The 14,488-nt window shown below is 43.0% G+C and overlaps 1 protein-coding gene across 2 annotated transcripts in view; it reads right to left on the reverse strand.

Moving 5' to 3' along the window:
• Nucleotides 1-7,260: 7,260 nt before the first annotated feature.
• WARS2 (tryptophanyl tRNA synthetase 2, mitochondrial) overlaps nt 7,261-14,488 on the reverse strand; it is a 96,094-nt gene continuing 88,866 nt past the window's right edge. For both annotated transcript variants that reach the window (XM_043575968.1, XM_043575969.1), the window contains exons 5-6: nt 10,494-10,612; nt 7,261-7,789 (exon numbers count right to left, since the gene is read on the reverse strand). In XM_043575968.1, coding sequence (XP_043431903.1) covers nt 7,341-7,789; nt 10,494-10,612 — 568 coding nt within the window. In that variant the 3' untranslated portion in view covers nt 7,261-7,340. The remainder of the gene's footprint in view (nt 7,790-10,493; nt 10,613-14,488) is intronic.

The raw sequence follows: 14,488 nt of genomic DNA on the forward strand, positions 1-14,488 counted from the left end.
GAGCTTCTCATTCAGGAAGGCTGGGGTAGAGGTTTGTGGATTAGCATATCTAACAATTTCCAGGTGAGGATGATGCCGCTGGTCTGGGAACCCCACTTTGAAAAACACTGTCTCACCACATGGTAAGGCTCCCACAAAATGTTGGTTGAAGTAACCCAACTGGAAGGCAGACATTAGACAAAGAGTCTAGTAAGATGAGTGTATTAGTTGGGATAATAGCGAAGGTACAAAGAGATCTCAAGATAAAGTGGCTTAAATATGATGAATGTTTATTTCTCACATAACAGTCCAGCGATAGGTGGTGCGATCCAGGGCAGAGAGGCAGCACTGCTTGAGTCCAGGGACCCAGGCTCAGGGGTTGATTCCCCCTATCTTTCTCTTGTGTCTTCCAGCCATTGGTCCAACGGGCTCTTCCAGAAGTGGGGGGTGGTGGTAAGGGGAAGCAACCTCCTTTAAAAAAGCTGTGTCTTAGAAATTGCACATATCACTTTTGCTCGTGTCCCATTGGCTAGAACAAATGCACAGATCCATACCTCGCTGAAGGGTAGGCTGGGAAATGTAGTTCCTACTTGGCAGTATGTTCTCTCCTAAAACTAAGGGAGAGGATTCCATTACTAAAAAGGAAGGAGAGACTAGATACGCGGGCATAGTGAGGAGTTGCCACACAACAATTTTATGGCAAATCCACACGTAAAATGATGAAAATCTGAACCATAAGTACCGTAAGTACTCTTTGTGTATCTGGACCTATTGTTTTCTGGGGGTGGGGAAGCATAAGCTGAATAGAGAGGTTGTTACTTTGGAACTTAGATGGATCAAAAGGCAAAAACTCTTCTGTCTACCTTGACATAGTAAAGTGCCAGTATGTCAAAGGGGCATCAGGATGTGCTTTCCTCAGAAGAAGAATACAAAGCTGTAGAAGGTGTGAGGATGGCTTGGAAGTCATAATAGTGGCTGATCCAGGGAGGACAATGCAGGAATCAGCAACTTCAGAAATACCGCAATTTGTTAATTCCCAGGAGGGGAATCCATCATAAAACCCAATTTTGTGGACTTGCATTCCCACAAGGACTCACCTCTCCTTTTATTATAAGAACTTTCTTCTAGGGGCGCCTGGGTGGTGCAGTCGGTTAAGCGTCCGACTTCAGCCAGGTCACGATCTCGCGGTCCGTGAGTTCGAGCCCCGCGTCAGGCTCTGGGCTGATGGCTCAGAGCCTGGAGCCTGTTTCCGATTCTGTGTCTCCCTCTCTCTCTGCCCCTCCCCCGTTCATGCTCTGTCTCTCTCTGTCCCAAAAATAAATAAATGTTGAAAAAAAAATTAAAAAAAAAAAAAAGAACTTTCTTCTAGAATATGGCTGAAGAATAACACCCATCTTGCTCACTGGCTGTCTGGTTCTTAGTGGGAACACCTCTCCCCAGGTCTGGTCCCATGGTCATGTCTGGACTACCCGCATAATACTTGTGTGTGTGTGTGTGTGTGTGTGTGTGTTTAAATTATTATAGGATTTCCTCTTTTTTTTTTTTTTTTGGTGGTGGGGGGGAGGCTGCTGCAAGCTAAGGGAACTCTCTAGATAATCTATTTGAACTGACAGTTGCTCTCGATAGGCTTCTTTGTGGACAGGCTAGTGGGGGGCGATCCGGTGGTAAATGCCAGGCACACATATTTCTTCACCCTGAATTCACAGATAAAAGAAGAGCCACAGCTGTCTTCCCAGGAAGCCCGTGTCTAAAAATTTTATTTGAAAACGGGGTTGGGTGGATATGATAAGACAGTGACTATGTAAAATCAGATCAAGTTATTCTAAATTTTTTTATTTTTATTTTTTTTAACATTTTTATTTATTTTTGAGACAGAGAGAGACAGAGCATGAACAGAGGAGAGGCAGAGAGAGAGGGAGACACAGAATCTGAAACAGGCTCCAGGCTCTGAGCTGGCAGCACAGAGCCCGACGCGGGGCTCGAACTCATGGATCGTGAGATTATGACCTGAGCCGAAGTTGGACGCTTAACCGACCAAGCCACCCAGGCGCCCCAGATCAAGTTATTCTAAATAGAGTCATTTAAAGTCACACCATGGGCTTTTCAGAAACACTTTCAGAAAATGATGACCGTCAGCCTGGTTTACCATGTGTGTATGTGGGTAAGGATGGGGTGGGGGGGGTATTAAAAAAAAAGAGTCTGCATCCTACAGAGCCGACATGGTTATATCAAATACTAAATATTCTGTTTATTTCAGAGCCACCGAGTGAGCCATTTTTCAAATAATTAAATGCCATAGTTAATGGCGTGTGTCCAGGAGAGGTACAAGACCCAGAAGCCTTTGGTTCTACCTCTCACTGACTTTCCATGTTCATCTCTGAGAGACATCTCTTGAGACTGTGTCTCATTTCTAATTCTTGGTGCTTTGGTGGTACCTGTAAAACAGGTGCTTGACAAAATGCTTGTTCATTGGATAGATGAGGTTGGTCCACACTGAACTACTGGTGTTTTAGTAAAAAATAACAATCCAATGTTGACAATTTTGTATAGTTTAACCTCGTATTTCCATTCTCATTTTGCCACTTACTGTATGGATTTGCTTTTCCCTAAATGCTTTCATGTTTCCGTGCCCTAGTTTCTGTGTGGAAAGCCCTTTCTCCTATCATCTATCTATTTTATTCCTTCCCCAAACATCTTGGTCACTCTTTCATTCCTATGCTATTTTCCAGCTAGCGTCTCTGTGGGTCCTCCTCTAACCTACTGGCATATTGTATTTCCCCTGTGCCTTTCACAAAGGAGGCCCTACGTAAACGTTTGTCACAATGCTGAATTACATATCTGAGGATAAGTCACCGAAGCTCTAAACCAGTTTCCTTCCTGGACAAAGAAGGCAACCCCTGCATCGCCAGTAGAGCAGAATTATTGGAAGTTAACAGATGAGAACTTTAAATGATTAACAGTAGAGCCTCCAGGTTGTTCTGCCTATGGGGGTACTTGGAAAAGTGACATGGTAGTGATAGGCAATCTGTTTTCAGCTCAACTTCCGGGAAGAATGGACTCTTGCCGGCCGAAGACATTCCAAAAGACCCCTCTGGTTGACAGAGTGAAAAGAGCATGTTGATCACACAGGGAGAACACAGAGGCAATGAGAACAGAGTTGTCACGTGAAAGAGACCAAGAGCCGCCACGTGGCACAGTCACCGCCGTTAAGCTAGGAACACGGGCACACAGCACGTGACGGTGAGAACTGGGGGAAAATAAAGGCTGCAGGAAAAAGCAAACTAGACCCTGCTGGGTGCACACACGAAGAACTTTTGGGGAAGAATTGTAGGAGCACTGAAGCAAGAAGCATAGGAAGGAAGGAGGCGAGGGAGAAGTGAGGGCTAAGGTCAAGGGACACACAGGAGAGGATCACAAGTGCTTGAGAGAAGACTCTAGACTAGTCAGGGAGGGGCGGACCCCTCCCTTGGGCATACTAGTTAAGGGGTATCAGCGAGCTCCTAACTAGGAGATACAAGAGACTAATACGTGTGTGACTTTATGCAAGTTGCTCTTTGTTTACTTATTTGAAAAAGCAGCACTAATAATTCCTATCATATAGCCTGATAGAAATATTAAATGAGATATTGCGTCTAAACACACAAAGTGCCCAGCATAAAGCAAGTGCATGTAATACATGTTAGCTCTTATTACTGAAGTATTGTTTGGGGAACTCAATGGTCTGTCATTCTTAACTCATCCTTTTAACATCTTCATGAATTCTCTAGTTGAAGAACTCTCCGGGGAGAGTCCTGACTATATATGTTTGACCTGCTACAAGCAAATTCAGTAAGCTGAATGCTTCACACAGCCTTGTCCAGTAGACATTCTGGTGATGATGGAATATTCTCTATCTGCACTGTCCAGTCCACTAGCCGATAGCCACTGAGGCTGGTGAGCACCTACAGAGCACTCTCATGCCTCAGTTTCATCCTTGGTAATACGAAATTGACAATAGTATCACTGTATTGGGATAGAGAATTAAATGAGAGAATACACATCAAGCAGTGGTTCTCCAAGTTTATTGTTCATCAGGATCACCTGGAAGGTTGTTAAAACAGATTGCTGGGTTCATTCCCCACATTTCTGACTCAGTAGGTCTGGGTAGAGCTAGAGAATCTGTATTCTCTTTTTTAATTTTAATTTCTAATATTTATTCATTTTTGAGAGGAAGAGACACATAGCCTGAGTGGGGGAGGGGCAGAGGGAGAGGGAGACACAGAATCCGAAGCAGACTCCAGGCTCTGAGCTGTCAGCACAGAGCCGGACGCGGGGCTCGAACCCACGAACTGTGAGATCATGACCTGAGCTGAAGTCAGACGCCAAACCAACTGAGCCACCCAGGCGCCCCCAGAGAATCTGCATTCTTGACAAGTTCCCAGGTGGTGCCCAGGCTGCGGGTCAGGGAACCACACCTGGGAAAGCACTGTGGTAAGACACTTGGCATGGTGCCTGATACATGTGAGAACTCGGGAGTGTTATTTAGTGTTTTAGGATCAGCATCAAGGTTTCTGAAACACAAACAACCCACACCTCAATAGATCTCTCTAACTCATTTTCTGACATTATTTTCATAAATGTTTGTGAGGCACCTACAAAGGACAAGATACTCCCAACGTATTCCAAGCGACAGTCTGTCAAAGTGGGTTTGAAATGGGGTTTGTCAGTTGCCAGAGCTCCAGAACACCAAGTTACGTGGCCATGATTATTGCCGTCTGAAATACCTTTCATCAGTTTAATTCTCCACAAAACATAGGGAAAATGACAATTAAAATCACCTCCTGAGGTGAGCCACCGGTTAGACTTCCGATTCTTCATCTCTGTGAAAAGACTGTGCTGAGGCCTGCAAATGGTAGGTGGAAAGGATGTGAGAAGAGATCTAGGTTCTTGTCTTGGCTCATTTTTCTACTTCCTGAGATCACTGGGCACATCTCTCAATCACTATGCGCGTGGATTTTGGACGTGATGAGCCGTCAGGTCACTTTCAAAGACAATAGGAGCAGAACACTCACCCTCACCCTCGCCTGTGAGGGCTTTGTTCTTTGGAAGTTATCAAAAGTCCCCTAGTTTTTCTCCTCAGAGGTTCTTTCCATGGTGCCTTTAGTTCTGTGGATGAAAGGTGTCGTAAGTGGGTTACACACACACACACACACACACACACACACACAATTGGTTTGGTAGATTCATCTTTAATTTTGTCATTTTCCAGTATTCATACTACGGTTCCTTTGAAAGGGAAAAAAAAAAAAAAAAAAGAGCTTTGGAGGAAAAAATATGCCCAAAGAAGTTCTAGGACTATAGATACCCCTTCCAAGAAAAGATCCCAAAAAGGATTTGGACTTGGGGTGGATTCCAGGATGCAGTATCTTGTGTTTTTATATCTGTTCTTCTAAAAGGACCACTCTACTTTTTTCTCTTAAGAAACATGAGTAAGGCGGGTGCCTGGGTGGCTCAGTCAATTAAGCGTCTCTTGATTTCGGCTCAGGTCACGATCTCACGGTTCATGAGTTCGAGCCCTGCATCAGGCTCCAGGCTGACAATGTGAAGCCTGCTTGGGATCCTCTCTCTCCCTCTCTCTTTGCCCCTCCCCTCACTCTGTCTCTCTCTGAAAATAAATAAATAAAACTTAAAAAAAAATATGAGCACAAATTCTTTGCCTAACATACTAGTCTCTTATGTATAAAAGTGACCATGGTACCCACTGGCAAAAAATTTACATGCAATTTTTCTTACAAAATCAATCTTTTTAACAGGTCCTGGTGTCGTAAGTCAGGATTGTCATTTCCATATTCAGAAAGTGCAGAGAAGCTAGGTTTTAGGGTGACTGGTTATGACTCAGAGAGGCTGAAGTAGAGGTGAGGTGAGAAGCTTCTGGTAACTGGGAAAATCTGATCTGGCAGGCCTCACTATTCTTGTAGTCTGGCAAAATATACTTTGAGGTGTCTCTGCATAAAACATAGGAGACAGGGCTTGGGACTTGCCTTGGGGATTTTGAGCAAATTTAAAGCAGGCGGCCATTGGTTGGGTTACCGATATAAACAGCCTCCATAGCTCAGGTCTTACATTTCGAGTAATCACCTTCAAAATAAGAATGTTTGGAGTCTCATATGCGTGGCCTCTCTTGGTTCTGTGCTGATGAGAAAAGTACTACTCTTTAAGGAGTGAAGGCTTTTATCTTGCACTTGCTTCTTATTGAGTGATCTTGCACAAGCTAACCCTCACCGTCCTTGGGTGTAAAATGGCACTCCCCCCTCATATACTTCCCAGAGCGGTGGTGATACTGAACTAGAGGTGAAGGCAAGGAAGCACGTAGTACAAACAGAATCCAGGAACTTGCGTTCTTGCACTAGAAATAAATCAAGTTGAAATGCAACCTTCTCAGAAGATTGTATCATGCGTTTCTGAATTAAAACAAAACAAAACAAAACAAAACAAAACAAAACAAAACAAAAATACTTGTTAGGACAGTCTACGCGGTCTCATAGGGAGCAATTTAAGCAGCTTAAATACATTTAGGCAGGCACTATCTTAGTGACAAATGAATCATAATATATATCAACTGAGTTTTTATAAGATCTCAATACAAATTGGCCCAAATGGGATCCTAAGGATTCTAGACTCTATATACTACTTTTTAAAAGGTTTGGGACAGAGAGACACCTGGCTGGCTTAGTTCGGGGAGTGTGTGACTCTTGATCTCCAGGTGATGAGTTTGAGCCCCATGTTGGGCGCTGGGCATAGAGATTACTTAAACAATAACAACAACAACAACAACAATAACAACATTTCAAAGTGTTGGGACACATAAAGTGGAGCAAGCCTAGTAATACGTACTCTGGAGACACATTTGCCAAACTGCTGCTCAGCTCAATCACATTTGTGTACCTACATTCAGGGTAAGGAGTGTGCCTCAAATAATTGAGGGTTCAGATACTTATGCCTGCCTGCCTGCCTTCCTCCCTCCCTCCCTCTCTCCTTCCTCCCTCCCTACTTCCTTCCCTCCCTTCCTCCTTCCTTCCCTCCCTTCCTCCTTTCTTCCCTCCCTCCTCCCTCCCTTCTTCCCTCTTTTCTCCCTTCCTCCCCCCTTCCTCCTTCCCTCCTTCTTCCCCCACTCCCTCCTTCCTTTAGCCACGGCATTTTGCTGATGATTTAGAATACTGCTCTATTTGAAGGCTACAAATCATTATTTATCAAATGAAGCAAATAATCATGGGTACCAAATTAAACATCCCCAAGCCACAATTTTTCGTTTGTGAGGAAAGCTGCCTTTATTGGAGTGCACAGACCACAAGGCATAAACGCCTTTCTGGGATTGAAGCTTCCTATAGAAACCCTACCAATTTCTTCACATCCTGGCACACGGGGTGTGCCAATTCTTTGGCTTTTGCTGACCCGACCTGTAAAACCTTCTCTAAGTGGCCCCTGTCCATCTTCAGTTTTTCAATTTCCCTCTTAATTGGCGCAAATTTCTCAATCACAGCGTCGGCCACCAGCAGCTTGTAGCGGGCCGTGTCCATGCCGGCGCCGCGGCGGAGCGCTTCCTCCACGGGGAGGCGGGTCACGGCCGCGTGGATGGCCACCAGGTTGGAGACCCCCGGCCGGCGGGCCGGCTCGTAGGTCACCTCCGACGTGAAGTCCGTCACAGCCTTGCGGAATTTCCGAACGATCTCCTCTGCGCTGTCCGTTATTCTGACGGTGGCCAGTTTATCAGGGTCCGATTTGGACATTTTGGCCGAAGGATCACGGAGGGATTTGACCTTCTTCATCGATGCTGGGGGAAAACGCCAACGCACACACACCGAAACCAAAACCAGAAGACAACACCAAAATCAGAAAACATCACCAGGAATGTCAGTGTCTAGATCTTAAAACGTGCAGAGAATACCAAATGACGTTATTATTATTATTATTATTATTGAGTATGGTTGACACACAGTCGTACACCAACTCTGTCGTACCACGTAGCGATTTGACAAATCCAGACATTATGCCATGTTCACCGCAAGTATAACTACCGCCTGTCCCCTCCAATGCTATTACCCCATCTACCCCATCTAACCCTCCAATGCTATTACCCCATTCCTTACGCTGTGCCTTTTGTTCCCCCGACTCCTTCATTCCATAACTACAAGCCTGTACCTCCCTCTCCCCTTCACCCGTTTGGCCCAAACCCCCTTCCCCTCAGGGAATCATCAGTTTGTTCTCTGTACTCATAGGCCTGATTCTGCTTTTTGTTGACTCTTTTAAGATTCCGCTTATGAGTGCAATCATGTGGTAGTTGTCTTTCTCAGTCTGACTTACTTCACTTAGCATAATACTCTCTAGGTCCACCCAGCCTGTCTCAAATGGCATGATCTCATCCTTCTTTATAGTCGAGCAGTACTCCATTGTGTATATATACACCACATCTCCCTTTTCCATCACCTGTTGAGACACTTAGGTTGTTGCTTCCATATCTTGGCTATAAATAAAATAATGCTGCGATAAACACAGGGGTGCATATATCTTTTTGAATCAGTGTTTTCCTTTTCTTTGGGTAAATACCCAACAGTAAAATTATCAGATCATACGGTAGTTCTATTTTTAATTTTTTGAGGAACCTCCACACTGTTTTCCACAGTGCCCGCACCAGTTTGCATCCCACCGATCGTGCATGAGGGTTCCTTTTTCTCCACATCCTCGCCAACACTTGTCATTTCTTGCCAAATAAATGACTTTGTTATTTTTATCTGATTATATAAATACCAAATACTCATAGTGAAAAATTCAAGCCATTTATATAAGCACGAAAATAAAGATCACCTGTAATATGTAATAATACTGTTAACATTTTGTCAATCATATTTTCATGCATCTCTTAATGCATATATACTCATAAAATGTATAATCGTACACAAATGAAAATATATCAATCATACTTAGCTGTGCCTACCTTTTTAAAAAGTCTGATCTATTTCTTTCCTTCTCTCTTTTCCTATTAGCTAATCACTCTCTGCCCTTTACAACCACTGCCCTTCCTGCCCCCAACACATTTTAACAATCTGTGGCAATGCTTTCATTTCTTTATCCACAGTTATATAAGTACATACCAACGCGTGTGCGTGCACGCACGTGCACACACACACACACACACACACACACACACAGAAGTGACTCACTTACTGCTCTGATAGAATCAAGATGTTAAGCTGTGCTTTATAAACCAGTGTTTTTAATAATTGCCTATTTTATGGCTATTACAGAAACATATCAAGTTGAAATAGGAAAAACAATAATAGGCAAAAGCATTAAAATATTACTTATTGCTAAAAGAAGGTTTCAATGCATGGAAGGCCCGGTTTTTATTTGTGCGAACCGTTGCAATAGCTTAGAAATTTACACCTGCCTTTTGCTTCTGATCAGATACTGGGCCCACGTAAATGCAGTCAGTTTAATAAACGCTCAGTTTAATTGGGCTCAGTGATCTCTGCCCTTGCCACAAATCTGCATCGCTACTGAAATATTGATAGAGATTCACAGCTTCTTTCCTCGAGAAGATTCCAGACCAGTACTACCTCACAAGCTGCAGGTGCCGTGTCAGATCCACTGGGTGGACGGTACATTCTGTCGATGTCGTGCATTTAGGAAGGGAGAGTGTGAGAACGATCAGTGTCCTCTTGTTTTATCTAGCTGATGACTCAGCAGTTCTCAGTCTTCTGACTGTTCTCTTGTGAGCAGGGAAGGCAAGGTCGACTGGCTTTCAAGTCAGAAGAGTTTTCAGAACCTGGGGCCTGCTCCAGATTCTGTGTCTCCCTCTCTCTCTGCCCCTCCCCCGCTTGCACTCTGTCTCTCTCTCTCAAAAATAAATACACATTAAAAAAAAAAAAAAAGAAACCAGAAGAGCTTTGCCACCAACTTGATATATGACTTGGATGCAAAATTAGCTTTGCCAACCATTAGTATCCCCATCCATAAACCAGGGAAGTATGTGTGTGCATATATATATGTAATTCATTAAAAGTATTAAATATATAAAATATTAATATACGATATATTAATAATACAATATTAACACATTGATTTATTAATATGTTTTCAATATACATATAAAATAATTTACCAAATATATATAATTGGTAAATTATATAATCCTTTTTAATAAAAATGATTATTTTCCATTTTAAGTCTTTCTCATACTCTCAAAATATTATATAATTTACCAAATATATATATATATGTATTATATAATTTAATGAATTTGATTATTTTTCATTTTTAGCCTTTCCCATACGTTTCAAACTTTTTTAGTTATTTTATCCAATAATCTAACAAGGTCTACCACAGTACAGAGAAAGATGGAGATTCTAGTTACAAATCCTGAAGCCTGTCCACAAGAAAGCCGAGTTTAGCCCCGGAGAAATCCCAAGCCTTGGTCCATTATCCAGTCCTGTCTTGGAAACATGGCCTGATTTAACAGTCATATTTGTGTTACTTACTTAGGATAGATTTGGGCACCGGGAAGAACTCCCCATACTTCTTGTTAAACCCTTGTGCTAGATCCTGAACTAGCTCCATGTGCTGGACTTGATCCTCCCCGACAGGAACGTGTGTGGACCTTTAATAAAAGACAGACAGAAACACTCAGCAAGGCTCCTGCTTATACTGAGATGATATTGCAAGCAGCTGCCTTTCCTGTGCCTATTTCACTGTTGGTGTTCAACAAATGTTCACCAACTACAGAGGGAATATTGAGGCCCAAGTCTTTATCTACGTATCAGACAAATGCCAAAGAGACATTTGTCAACTCTAGTTCTGTTTCTCCCATAGCAGAAGAATACAGCCATCAACACCAGTGTGACAGGATCTTGCTGGGAGGGAGGAATGGTATCTTAAATAGCATATGCTCTAAGCATAATTGTATTTTAAAACCACTCCTGTTCCCTCGCCCAGTCAGCACATATTACCCTAGCCCTGGCCAGATGCTTTTTACTCCAGGGCTTGCGCTCACACTTGAAAGCCGCTCCAATCCACTCTTCAAATCAAAGATGGCAGAAAGCTCTTCCGGCAAACGTTTTTCCTCCCTGTCATACAGGGAGTAACTCAAGATCTTTTTGGAATATGCTCCTTCGTTTTCCAGTGAATTGCAATCACAGCACAATTAATATGCTGCAGGGAACTTGAAATAAATGAACAAATCTATCATTACAATGCAGACAGATCTTGAAAACAATGTTGAATGAAGAAACCAAGTCGCAGAAGACACGAGTACACGGACGTGCAGATCTTAAAGTACTGTCTATTGTTTACAGCTGCATATGTAAGTAGGATGACACACGGAAGCGGCCCCCACCGCTGCACAAAGCCATGACTGTAGCTGCCCCCGGAGGAGGAGGGAAGGGCAGTGGGTCTGGGGAAAAGCAAAAAGGAGACCTGAATTGTATCCCGCAATATTTTATTTTATTTTATTTTATTTTATTAAAAAATAGAGATGTGAGACAAAGATGTCAGCATATAGGAGCTTCACTAATGGTTATTTTAATCCCATATATAAAATTTGCAGTGCTGGATCATGATGCAGCATGTCAAACAAGGGACCAATGAGCCATTACAGAGAAGTCTTGGTGGGGAAAACTCTCTCCGGAAGCATTACTAGGGAAAGAGACAGGAGATTTTAAGTCTTTATTTATTTATTTATTTATTTATTTATTTATCTGTTTTTAAATGTTTACTTGTTTGAGAGAGAGACAGGAATTGAGCAGGGGAAGGGCAGAAAGAGAGGGAGACACAGAATCCGAAGCTGACTCCAGGCTCTGAGCTGCCTGCACAGAGCCCAACGCGGGGCTCGACCCCACGAACCGTAAGATCATGACCTGAGCCGAAGTGGGACGCTTAACCGACTGAGCCCCAGAGGCGCCCCAGAGGAGATTTTAAGTCTTTAATGCTTGGCTGGGGAGTTTACGTTTGATAATATAGATAACAAAGTGCTGTTGTTTCTTGATCAAAACAGTTTTATGTTCTTCCTGTGAAAACAGCTGCCTGAAAGTGAATTTGGATATTTACACGATAATTGTACATTTTGAGTGGGAAAATAACAACTTTTTAAAACAGCCTCAGAAGAGGAAAACTATTCTACTTTGTTATAGAGAGGAAAATCTCCTATCCCTGTGGTTAAGCAGTGGTCCTTAAAAAACTGGCAGAGATCTTATGTTTCCCTTGTGAATTACTGCCCACAGGCTACTTACTGGTCTACTTCACAAAGCTGTCCAGAGCATGAGCAAACAAAGCGTACAGACTGGCTACTTTAATATAGTAAAACACTGGAGAACATTTTGAAAAAATCTGAAATATCCCTCATTTTGCAATCATTTTTATTTTTGCCAATTACTTTCTAGTCTTTGTTCTTGTCTCTATGGATGCATATTTTTACATAATTGCAGTATAATATGCATACCATCTTTCATGTTAACATAATGGGTATTTCCCATGTTTCTATGTGGTCCTCATTAATAAAATTTTTTAATAGCTGCATGAGAACATTCCTGTGCTGGGGCACCTGGGTGGCTCAGTCAGCTAAGCATCTGACTTTGGCCTAGGTCATGATCTCACAGATTGTGAGTTCCAGCCCCGTGTTGGGCTCTGTGCTGACAGCTCAGAGCCTGAAGCCTGCTTCGGATTGTGTCTCCCTCTCCTCTTTGCCCCTCCCCTACTCACACTCTTTCTCTCAACAATAAATAAACATTAAAAAAAAAAAAAAAGAACATTCCTGTGCTATAGTTACAGAACCGTAAAGAATTTACATGATTTTGTAGCAGATTCTTTTGAATATTCATATAGTGGGAAATTTTGATTCGAGTATAAAAAATAATCTTTTACAATAACCCAAAAGTCCTGTGGAAGTAAATCTGGTGAATGTATGTTTAGTACTTTCTGGTCAATAACAAGGTATGATTGTCAGCTAATGAAACTAATATTTGTTTCTGTCATAAAATAACACAGAGTATATTTCCAAAATGAATGCTGATAAATGTTTTGAAGTTTAGAGTAAGTATAGGTTTGAAAGCAACTCTGACACTTCTTTTGCATGGAAGTAATATATTTTATTTATTAAAAAAAAAATCTCTGAATATTAGTTGTTTTCATACAGCCCCTCAAATACCCATGCAGTTGCCCTGTGTGCATGTGTGCATGCTTGTGTGCATGTGTGTGTGTGTGGGTGGGGTGGGGTGGGAATGCAATATGGCCCTCAGAGCTCAGGCTCTGAGCCTCAAATCCTGACTCTGCCACTCTCATTTTGTGTGACTTTGGGTAAATCATAGAATTCCTAGCATAGGCAACTTTCTCACTATAAATGGGAGTAATAATATTTACCCCATACTATTGTGGAGGTGAAATGAGACAACGTGTGCTTAGTGGAGTTGCCTGAAGTCTGTAAGCCTTCAGACACCGGTAGCTATGTAGGGAATAATTCTAAAATGGTACTACACCGTATTTCAGAAGGATGCTCACGAACATTGCCTATGCAGCCAGAGGTTCGCCTGTGACCTGACTCTCATTCCAACTTCTCTCTAGCTTGGCCCCAAAGAGGGGACGTTTGTGAGGGGAAAAAAGCCCAGGGTCATCTGTTTGGCAAAGCGGATAATCAAGACCTGATGAATATTTATTTATGTATGTGTAAATTTTCACAGGGGAGGAAAAAAGAAACAGAATCAACAGAGAGCAATGTGTGGCTTATTTTCTCTCCCTTTTGTCCCTTAAGTGTTGATATTTCTAAAAACATCATCTTGGCTCACTGGTTCTCTCTCATCACTAGAGAGCTCATCAGCTTTCCCCTGGGGATCTACGCGTCCCTTCTCCTCTGATGATTCTGGGGCTCTGCCTCTAGCTCTGCTGTGTCTCTGAAGGGTTAGGACTGTATCTCTGCGTCCTGCTAGACGTTGGCACTGACTATCCCACATTTACTCCCCAACTCAACATCGGAGAGCCAACATTGCAGGTCGGCACTATATTCCAAGAGAACCTATGTCAATTTCGTATTAAAATACCCATAAAGGCAAAGAAACTATAAATAACTTAAAACTAGCAGCAAGAGTTACACCTGAAGACGGAATTTGAGAAGACTTTTCATGAACTGTGAGGATCAACAGAAGCACTGAAAAGAGCGACTGGTGGAGCTGGTGGCCATGTAGGGTCAGAGCGAGAGCCCCCATTGCCGGAAACCCATCCCCCGCGGGATGGGGGCAGACACCCCTCTGCTGCCGCCAGGGCGGCCCTTGTCTCATCAGCCTGACTCTTTAGACACTCAGTCACGACAAGAGGAAGTAACCAGACAAGCAGCGGAGGCGGCAGGAGCAGGTCAGGGTGCAATGTATCCTCGCAAGAATGGGACGAGAGCTCCGTGAGGGCAGGGCCTTGTTTGTCTTGGCCACTGCCTGACCCAGGACACAGAACACATCCCGGCCAGCGAAGGACGGCACTCAGGTTGCAGGTGTTG

Source organism: Prionailurus bengalensis, chromosome C1, assembly GCF_016509475.1.
Source record: "Prionailurus bengalensis isolate Pbe53 chromosome C1, Fcat_Pben_1.1_paternal_pri, whole genome shotgun sequence".
NCBI lineage: Eukaryota > Metazoa > Chordata > Mammalia > Carnivora > Felidae > Prionailurus > Prionailurus bengalensis.